A 10678-nucleotide genomic window follows, 5' to 3' on the forward strand; every position below is an offset into this window, starting at 1 on the left:
ACAGTTGTGAGCTGCGGCGCTGTTAGTAACCAAATTCGTAATACTGATGTTCCTATATTATAGAAGAAAAAATAAGACACGTACGTTATTCTGAAAAATACGCTATTTTGAAATTCGTAAATGAGAAATAGTTTTGCATTGAAAGCATAGGAAATCTGCTGGGGATTCTTAAAAAGAATTGTTTGAAATAGTCATTAATGTGGTGTTCGTAGTAAAGAGATTTTACTGCAGTGCAATTCTGTGAGGCGTTTTTATTGCCCCTGTTTTGGGGTGAGTGAGGCGGGAAAGTATGAGTGATGGTCTGCTATATCCGCAGCAGGCAAGATAACGATAATGTGGTGTCACTTATTGCCATTTGTGATTTTTTGAGCTGTGTGCAAGTCTTGTTGCAGTGCAGTGTGCACCAACCACTTTCCCCAGTTCTCTGCACCCAGCAGTCAGAGTATGTTCTCTTGTGACTCAGTGTCTGGGCACACTACAAGATTTTATTTGGTACAAGATTTCTCCCATTCTGGTGCTCGACTCTTCTGAGGTATCCCCACAGCGGTAGCTCAGTGGTTAGGGCGCACGACTACTGATTCAGAAGACACGAGTTCGATTCCAGCCATGAAAAACAAGGTGCCCGTGTGCTGTGCAAGATAGGCGTACTTTAAGGAAGCCCAAGTGGTCGAAATTTACAGAGGCCTCCATTGTGGTGTTCCTCTGAGACGTTACTCTATAAATGAAACCAAACCTTCGGGGGTGGAATGCCTGAAAAATCTGTGTCTTGCACCAAACCGTTGATGCTTGTGGGATCACTCACGTGTGATCGTACAAATCGACTATACGTGTAACACAAGCCTTACATGTCTAGCCACCCTCATCATCACCGAATGCAGCGTGTAGTTCCAGGACGCTGCCAAACGCTTCAAGATGTCACTTGAATGCTACAAATAGCTGAGGTGCCCGAGTCCACACGCATGCTTTGGGCTGTACCAATGTCTTTGGTTGAACAACTTTGGACACTGCCGCAAGCTTGCTGTCTGGTGAGGGCAGCATCATCAGACCATGCTACAGATGCTTCACACTTTGTTCACAGCATAGCTTGAGAGGCCTTGCTCGCCTAAAGTTACAGTGCGTGCACTTGTGCGTTGGTTAACTTTGCTATTGATGCACTGTTGAAGGAGGTGGCTGAGAAGTGAAATGCACACAGCAGAGTGATGATACTGCGGAGTCCAGTATTATAACTAAATGGCAGAGCAGTAGCATAGCTTTTCTCACGGTATCTTGCATGCAGTGTAGCACACTGTCTACCTTCCAGCCCTGGGGTTTCATTGTCATCTCTGCTTTCAGCACCTGCAGTTTTGCATGTGACATTGGTGTGTTTCAGTGAAAATTTATTTATTATAATTAATTTTTTGCTTGCACTGCAGGCCATGTTGTTGGCCTAAGAAAGGGGAGGGGTAGTTGCGAAATTCTATAAAGCAGGTGAAACGAAAAAACTTAAGAGTGTACATCCAGTGTGAATGTTTTTTAATGTGCTCACGAGCAACTGAGTTTTGACATTCACTTATATAACTGTGTGAAACGGGAGCAACTTGAGAATATTTTTTTAGGCACGAGCAGCCAGCTTTTCATGGTGCAGAGCAGGATTGCTAAGGGTAGTTTCTAGCAAGTTTCGGTAACGGCAGAGTTGGGGGAGCTTCAGTGCTCGCTCTTAGAAAGAAACCCAACCTCAAAGGGCAGGCAAGACAGCCAAATTTAGTGAAAATTTTTTACTTTGAAAAGTCAAGTGATGTCTTTGCTTTCTGGGGCTGCGAGCTTGCAGCTGTGTTCCCATTGTACAAAGTGGTCACTAAGGCTTTTTTTTTCTTCTTCTTCTTCTTTTGTGGCCCATGCTTTCTTTCTCGCAGCCCTGTGGGAGCCATGTTGTGTGTGCCACTCTCGCTTGTGTGTAACTGAAAAACACCGGACCGTTTCTACGGGTGTACCGAATGAAATGCACAGAAACTTGCTGGGGACACCGTAGTGTAGGGCTCGACTGTAGTCTAGTGCTTGTGTGGTGCATGGCCTGGATCAGGACCAGTGCATGAGCTGCCTGTGAGCTTGGCCAACCAGAAAGATGGTTCTCTGAAAAAGCTGCGCTGCTTGTGCACCAATTATGTGACTGTGGTTGATCCAGGGTAACTTTGTTGCAGGCAGTGCATTCCGCGAGCTTTTATGTCTGCTAAGATCCAAAGCCGTAGCGGTGTTGGTAGGTGCGGAATTAAGCCAACGATTGGCGCAGCAGAGTGCACCACCATCATGATAGCTGCCTATAACGAGGGTGTGCCACTTCCTCTGACTAGGCAGTCGGGTCATGGTGGCACACACTGTGGCGCCTGTAGTGCATGAACTCTTTTGCGCTGCTTGTGTAAGAGGGAAGGGGGGGGGGGGGGGGGGGGGGGGTAATTGTGGGCTACTGTTTACAAATGGGGGCTCTGTGCTGATCTTGTTGTTGTGGTGGTTGTGTGTCGCTCGTAGGTGTTTCACCAGTGGATTGATAGTCAGGTTCAGGCGAGCTGCCGATGCTGAACGCTGCTGCGTAAGAATAACCATCTCTCTCTCGTGTGTGCCTTGCCTGCCTTGCACTTGGCTGCTACTGTGCCTCTCACGCACCCCCCCTTTTCACTGCTGCCTGCTTGGGGTCAGCTTCGAGAGTGGTGGTGTCGGTGGCTGGTGATGGGGTTTGGCACCGTACTGAGGAGGAAAGTGCTGGCCAGGGCGGCCCTCCAGGAGCCCTTCGGGAGATCTATGCACAGGCACTTTGTGGCCAGTTGTGCTGTGGAGCATGTTTGGAATGCTGTAAGCATGCAAGATAGAAAGCGTGCAGAGTAGGTCACAGAAATAGCTCGAGTTGATGACATTCTAGTGGAAATCGAAGAGGAAGACAGATGCTTGGGCAAGTTGATAATCCATGAATGCAGACTGCGCAAGCAAGACTTGGGAGGAAACAAACGAGCGCTGACAGTCTTGACAACGCTCGTTTGTGTCAAGAAGAATAAATGAGCATGGGCAGGGCATGTATAGCATGAAGAGAGGATAACCGATGGTTGCTGAGGGTAACAATTTGAATTCAAAGGGAAGGAAAGCGTAGCAGGGGGCAGCAGAAAATTGGGTGGGAGAATGAGGAGTCAGGTGGATGCCTCTAGCACAGGGCCGGGTTAAGTGGATAAATATGGGAGAGTCCCTTGCCCTGCAGTGAGTGTAGTCTGTCTGATGATGATGACAAAGCATGTAAGGTAGGGATGCATGGAGCTGCCACTCCAGTGGAACTCGTCTTTAGCGCGCAGGGCTACAATATGGAGGAGGAAAGGGAGGCTTCTACTGTTGCAGGCAACCACGTGCCTCAGACATGTGAGCACCAACGGGGTGCATGCTATGGCGGTGAATCATAATGTGTAGCTGCAAGCATTGGGCGCTGAGCAAAACGGAAAGTCAAGGAGCAGCTAAAACAGCAGGAGCCAGTGGGCTGTGCATGTCGTGCCTCTCACAGTTCAGGCAGATGCTACATTGTGCCTCGAGCACATGAGCTGCATTCAGTGGAAGAGCCCTCTTTTGTGCCTCCCAGATTGGCTGTCGTAGGTTGTGGGAAATAGTGGGTCCTGTTTCGTTAGTTGACTGCATGCTTCAGGCATCGCGCAGAGCATGTGCAAATCCCTGCTAGCCTCACAACTGAGCTGTGACTGTCTTTGCAAAAGATGTGACTAACAAAGTGAGGCTTTGCTCACAACCGGCATTGGGTGAGCCGTGCCGAGTGCAGCTCTGTTGCTGCTGCCATAAGGGACCTGGGCATATATATGCCATTTTCGGCTAAAGTATTCCTTTGCATGGGAAAAAAAAAAAGGCTGTGGCTGAGAGAAAAGTGCCATATGAGCAGTACCTTCCTTCAGTTAGGTTTGGAAATGGTCTCTTCACTGGTGAGCACTGCCTCGTAGCCTAGCTGGGGTGAGGGAGGCAGTTAGAGGCCAGATCTAAGTGCACTTGCCTAGTTCCTCCAAAGTCAGCCCTAGCAGTGTTGCCAGGTGTTGTGAGGTTTCTATCGTTCTGGAGGCGGCAGGGCATGCTTGCTACCTGTAGCTTTTGTGCAGCACAGGTTTTTGGCATCAGTCTCCTATACCTGCTGCTTGTTTTAACACATGATGCGCAGCTGCTTTTTGATGGGCGTGCTCCTGACACCTTTGCAGGGGTGCCCATTTTTCCGGACACGCGGTTCACTTGCATTATAGGCACTCTGTGAGCACACCAGCTCCTCCTGCTGTGGCTTCTCATTCATTGCTGGTTTATGACGACCACTGCGCCAGAGATGGCACTTGTGACCATTCTCTCATTAGCACGGCTGGTGGGTTGCCATTATTGGAAGCCTTTATGTTCTGAAGGGTGTTGGAAGAGGCTGAGTGGATAGCCAGCATAAGCCCATATGGGGGCTGCTCAGCACAGGTGGCTGGAGATAAGCACCTAATTTGAAGATGTGAGTTCAGCATTTCAGATCTTTTTTTTTTTTTTGTGACACAACTTGTGCAGGACACTTGTTAGACATCACTTGCTTTGCTCCTTCACCAATTTATGGACTCTCTTTGTGTGCTGGTTGCACCACTCCTTGTTTCATGCTGTATGCAACCATGTGTTGGTTGCCAGAGAAAGCCTCCCTGTGTGTGGCATTTGCCAGATCTCTCCTTGATCACAGATGCACATCTCACTTCCACAGCACACACACCGCGTGTGGGCCACTGGTCTCATTGCTCAGCACCAGAGCTTCTGCAACGTCTGCGTCTACATTTTGAGGGGAAACAGCTGACTGGTTAGCTTAGTGTGGAACTTTTTGAGCCTTGAGCAGCTATGGGGGCAGCCTTTGTGGGCTGAGGTTGCTTCTTTAATGCTAGTTTTAAAGATTGATTTTCTAAAGAACTGCTGTTTGTCCTTAAATTAAGGGGCTTGGGGATTCGCTGTACATTGTGCTTTTGCTGATCCCATTCCATGGACCGGTGGGCGTAACACCAGTTAGCTATACAGCAGAGGTTTGCGCAAGGAGGCCGTAACTCTGGGGGCTGTGTCCTTCTTGCAGGACTCTGTGAAGGTTTGACTTACCTTTATATCCCCTGGCCCAGGACCAGACGGAGTCTGCAGCAATACTGAAGATCAAGGAGAGCATGCAGGAGGAGGCCAAGAGGTTTGAGAAGGACACGCCTGCCGAGCCCCCGGACTACTTCATGCAATAACCGGGGGCCCCCCCGCCACCCCCACCGCCACCAGTGCGCGCACGCGGCCGAGCCAAGTCGAAGCCACAGCCACAGCCGAAAAAGAAGTCGGCTGCCAGGGGGCGTGGAAGACGCCGCCAGCCCCCATAGCAGCAGCAGCAGCAGTGAACGCTCCGCTGCCCTTTCGGAAGAGAGACTGGCACAGCGAAGACTCACCAGACTGCCGTGACAGTGGCCTTGTTTGTGACAAGGCCCTCGATTGCGCCGCTGCAGGCTTTTCGCTTAGCACGCAGTTTGCCTTGGCTCCCTCTGGGCTGTGGGTGCTTGGTGGTTGAGGGCAGTGACGGCACAGCACCCGGTGCTCGGATTGAGGCAAGGCACTGCTCTCCCCCTGTGTTGTTCCGGCATTGGTGTGACTGTGTGCGCAGGAACTGGCGGGCAAGACTCCTCGGGCAGGATAAGCCACATGGCCCTGGCTGCTCTAGGGGAGTACTTGGGGGGGGGGCATCTCCTGGCGGAGCTGTGGCCAGCTTTGCATGCAGGAGGGGGGGTCAGGGGACAGGCAATTCCTCTGCCCAAAGCGGCTTTTTCGAAAACCGTTCAGCCACTGGGAAAGCAGGTGGCGGGCGAGCCACGCATTTCCTCGATGCTTGCCGAGGGAATGTTGGCCGGTGCGGCTATAGAAGCAAGGAGCGTGTGTAGACATGAGAACGACAAGGTTGGCGCGAGGGACTCAGCAGCAGTTTGGTTTGGTTTCTTGGTGAAGGACGCACGTGTTGTGTAAAAGTTGTCTTCGGTGTTTTTAGGATTTTTTTTTTTGTTGTTTTTCCCACTGAATTGGTTTATATTTTTTTATTATTATTATTATTGCCTCCCATGACCTCGAAATTGTGACTTCCACTGTCCTACAGTCCGTGGAGGGAAGCATCAGCTTGTTAGTCTGTGAGGCTGTGGTGTGTTTGAAGTTGTAGCTGGTTGCTAATGGTGAAGGCATGGCTATTCTTATTTGCATGGATGGCATAGGCAAAACCACCAAGGTATTGACATGCTCCGGTTACCTTGTGTGAGTGCGAAAATGTCAAAATTTTTATTTTCTCTCATTTATGTTGACGCTGTCTCTGCCAGCAGCCGGTGATCGTGTGAAGAATGTTTTGTGGAAACCTAACCTGCCGCGCTATACAGCAGCATGACATGAAATCGGAGCCTCTTGAACATTTTCACAACTCAGTGGCATGAGACATGCCTTCATTCCCGCATTACTAGCTTAACTTGGCTATGAAAATGGATTGTGGAACAGATGGTGCACAGTGCTGCTATAGCCGACAGTGTGTTAGAGTATATAGCAAGCAATCTGTGGTTTACATATAGACAGTAACCATTCCATGGAAACTTCTTCCTTCAGGGGCCTCACACACACTTTATACATCACTGTTAGTAACATCTTATTGGAAGTAGACAGGGATAACTGCACATATGGATCATCGGGGAGACTTTGAAGGATCGCTCTTTCAAGTGCACTGTTAACGGCAGCTTACCGATATCACTTAGGAGGTTGTGTCACATGGGGCCAAAGCCTAGTAAGGAGTTTAAAATAGGACTAATGGTGGCACAGTGGAAAGCTATGGAAAGGAATAGGCCACACCTGTGAACTCTTCCCAGTTTTCCGTACAGTGTACAAATTTGGACCCCTCTTATGCCTTTATGAACCTTTCCTTAAAATTTGTAGGAAAAAAGTTTGACAAATTTATAATGTTAAGAACTGCACCATTTCTCGATGCATCATGTTCTGCCACGAGAGGGCAGCATGCCAGATCAGTGGGAAATTAAAACCGTTGATATGCAGAGGTAACAGCGGATTCTGAGGCCTGGGTGGGAAGGTCATATGCCGATGCGAAGTGGGGCTGACAGGTGATCATTGATTTGCTCATCTGACAAAAAGCCCCCTGTAGACGCAGTACAAGTGCAGTGTTCCCTGCACGAGTATTGTTTGCAGCAGCGTTCCCTTGCCTTGAAACAAGTTTGGCAGATTGGCTCACTTCAGTGCATTAATGTTGTAGCCTCTATATCGGTTTTAATACAAACACACTGAAATTGGGACATTGACAAAAAGCGCTTTTGAAGTTGTTGGGGTGGTAGTGCACTCAACTTCCATTGGCCTGCGTGTGATTTACCCTTGTCTTGAATTTTTGTTTTGTTACATGGTTGATGTGTTGAATACTTTCATGTTAGAGGAATAATGAGGAGGGTTCTTGGTTGTGAAAGAAAAAAAAATTGATCATTTTTGGCAACTGTCTGGGCCAAGAAAGAGTGGGGCCATTTCTTGCAGGTGACACGGGGGGTGTTAAGAATTTCACGCCTCGATTCAAACTTGTGCTACAAAGACCAAAAAGAACTCGGTGATAATTACTTGAAGTTGATCAGTCGAGGTGAACCTCAGCCTATGGAATCTGCAAAAGGAAAATGGGCGTGGCATCGCTGCCTGAAAAATTACCTGTGTTGTACCTGTATTGTTGTGTTTCATTTTTTTTTAAACGGCTCATTATAGAAGCTGCATTTCTGGTTAGTGATCATGTTAATAGCGCAAAGTAGACCATCAGTACAGGGGAAATTAACTTCTGTTTGGTGGCTTAGGAAGCATGTGGCATGTGCTTGTATTGCCAGAGTTGTGGGAGCCACACAAGCAGCACAGCACCAAAAGGCGGACTGCCGGATGGACCTGCATGGGGAATGAAGAAACATGAAGTGGGACGAAAAAATACTGTCTGCTCGCCAGCATAGAGTGGATGTTGAAGTAAGATCATAGTCAACACAAGTGCAGAGTTTCGTTGCTTGGAAAACTGGTTTGGTGGCTGCTTCATCTCCTGAGATAATTCTTCCAAGTGTGTGGTCCTTTGAAGGAAGATTTGAAAACGGATTGAGAAAAACCCACCATTTTTGAGCTTTGAAAGAATATGTTAAACTTTTTGCGGAGTACGGCGTGATTTCCGGTGCACTTCTACTTCGAGGATGACGGCTGATATTTTCACGTCTGTAAAAAAAAGTGGAAGCATATTTTTTATTGCAGAACTTTGATTGCCTTCTGTGCTGGATGCTCTAATTTAATTTTGCCAGGCCTTGCGGCCCACTTTCCTTGTGTATGATCACTGTTGCCAGCACTGTTGCGAATTTCCTATGTGAAGGAGAGGCCCTTGAGTGGGTGGGAGGCTTGCATGTGCATTGGATGTAGCATGCAGCCCTGCTGCGGTCCCTTGTTGTAGCATCGGTTGGCTTCTTGCTGGAGTGTTCTGACCACTGGGACGCTTAGGGGAAGGTTGTTCCCCTCTTATGTGAGAGCAAGTTGTAGATGGACGTGGGTGTGCTTATGCGAATGCTTTTTGTATGGTGGGTTGAGTGAATGTGTGTGCGTGATTGGGTTTCCATGTATGAATGCAGCCAGATGTGGTTTTGGGGGATAGTTTGTGCATGTGTACATAATATATGTATATGTAGGGGTATGAAGATTACAGGAGGTGTGAGAAAAAAAAAATCTTTAGAAAAGACTTGTACACTGTTGCATTTTTGAAGTCTCTGACAGCTCTGTTGGTTTGTCCTTATTTTCTTTTCTCTCTGCATCATTCTACTTGCGCTTGTACCAAATCGTGCGACACATTTTCTGACCTGCATTGCTTCCTCATTTCCGCAGCTTGTCGGCAGTTTTCCTACACGCATTCTATTGTGTCGCATTCATATCACGGATGTGGGATGGACAGAAACAGTGGTGTCACATGTGAATGGTTGTGCAACTCTGTTTCACTTACCTTCTCTCTCTGTTCACCCGTGTTGCAGTGCAAGGGGTGATGCTGCCACACGTGTTTCTCTCACACTTGCACTGTGCAGATTCGGGGGGCAAGGAGTGGTCAACTCACGAGACCATTTGACATCTGCATTTCTTGTGGGAATTGGCATGCGTTGATGACAACTGCTGCTGCTCTGCTCTGCTATCGTCTTTATTGTGGCTTTTGTATTTCACCTCGGCCGATCTGTGTGGAGGTGTTCGTTCTGGGGGCAACAGCAGTGGCAGCCTCTGCACGGACTGAGGAGCAACTGTTTATCTTTGTTTGTGGGGCAGGGGGCAAGACGTAAATTGTGAGAGAAGCAGAAGCAACGGTTACATGCTTTGTATATATTATATATGCATATGTACACATATAATTATATGTAAACCAGCAGGTGAAGTTAATGAGAGGAGGACATTCTGTGCGCGTGTGTGTATGGAAATTCACACTTTTTCTTTCAGCTCTTTTCTTCCTCCGCACCAAGGAGCACCATTTCAGAGACACTTTGTCCACAGGGGCAAAGCCACATGACAACTACAGAGGGGTCCTGCAACTGTTGGTTTAATTTATAATATGCGGCGCTTTCCCCCCCTTCCTCCTTTCCTTCATCTGTATATCGCCCTGTGCATGTGTATTTCCCCCTGAAAAAAAAAAACACGTATGAAACAAAGTGTTTCTGTTTGAAGTTCGTGTTGCTCTCCTTTCTCCACCAGGCTTGGTGTCAGAAGTGGTTTGACGGTGCTTAAAATTTTGGCCGTCACCCCGGCTTTGCCTGTAGAAATGTGGCACACAACGCTCCTTGTCCTGATGGTGCAGTGCAGTGCTTATAGGGGCACTATACCTGTTATGCATGTTTAATGTGTGCAGTACAAGATTTAAGGACCAGAAATTTCTGAACCCGATGCTGCAGTTTCTGGTGGACAGTAAAGTGCGAAGGAAGGAATCTCATGACAATACCGACCCCCTGGATCGTGAAGGGATACTTTGCCTGTTTGGGAAGGAAGCTCGGTTACAGTGCCCTGCAAGTTGTAGGTCAGTGCAGACGCAACGTTCGCTGATGACTCGTTCATTGGCTACGCAGCCAAATTCGAGCTGAATGCTCTATTGTGACATTTTGTGCACTAATACGGCGAAAGCCTTTCTTGGCTCATGGTGTGCACACCAAGGTGGTTATATAGAACTTGGTCTGCACGAACTGGCAATCCTCATAGGCCCATGAAGAAAAATTATAAAATGCGCATGAGCAGTAGGTATCCCATACTCTCCGCAAGGCAGTGTTATCACATGGTGATCATAAATGGTGCTCCTCTCCCCTCAACTTGTCCCGCGTCGGCATGGAGAAGTGAACGGAACCGCAACACGCCCTGTGGTGTTTTCAAAGGTGGAAGCAGACTACAGCCGTCCCGAGTGAACAGAACCCGTTTATTCACACTCTCATATATATAACGAACTACAGAAGCGCCTGCTGGGGAATAAAGAATTCAAAATGAAACTGAATACAACTTTCAAGTTCTTAAGTTGAGGACAACCCAGAGGGCTATGGAACGAAAAATGGTAGGGGTGACGGGAAGCGTGCAGAAACGGGGAACGGGAAGAGATGGGAAGCGTGCAGTGTGGGTCAGAGAAATAACTCAAGTTACCAACATT

General features: G+C 48.1%; 1 protein-coding gene across 9 annotated transcripts in view; it reads left to right on the forward strand.

Moving 5' to 3' along the window:
• The window catches only part of Ssdp (Sequence-specific single-stranded DNA-binding protein), a 91565-nt gene extending 81849 nt beyond the window's left edge, over positions 1-9716 (forward strand). For 8 of the 9 annotated variants that reach the window (XM_084576164.1, XM_084576160.1, XM_084576162.1 and 5 more), the window contains one exon: positions 5127-9716. In XM_084576164.1, the coding sequence (XP_084432290.1) occupies positions 5127-5237 (111 nt within the window). In that variant the 3' untranslated portion in view covers positions 5238-9716. Of the gene's footprint in view, positions 1-2502; positions 2564-5126 lie in introns of all 9 variants that reach the window. The other variant, XM_084576166.1, reaches the window with a different exon arrangement.
• Positions 9717-10678: the final 962 nt, after the last annotated feature.

This window comes from Amblyomma maculatum, chromosome 8 (genome assembly GCF_055883805.1).
Source record: "Amblyomma maculatum isolate TAMU_Amacu chromosome 8, ASM5588380v1, whole genome shotgun sequence".
Classification (NCBI taxonomy): Eukaryota; Metazoa; Arthropoda; class Arachnida; order Ixodida; family Ixodidae; genus Amblyomma; species Amblyomma maculatum.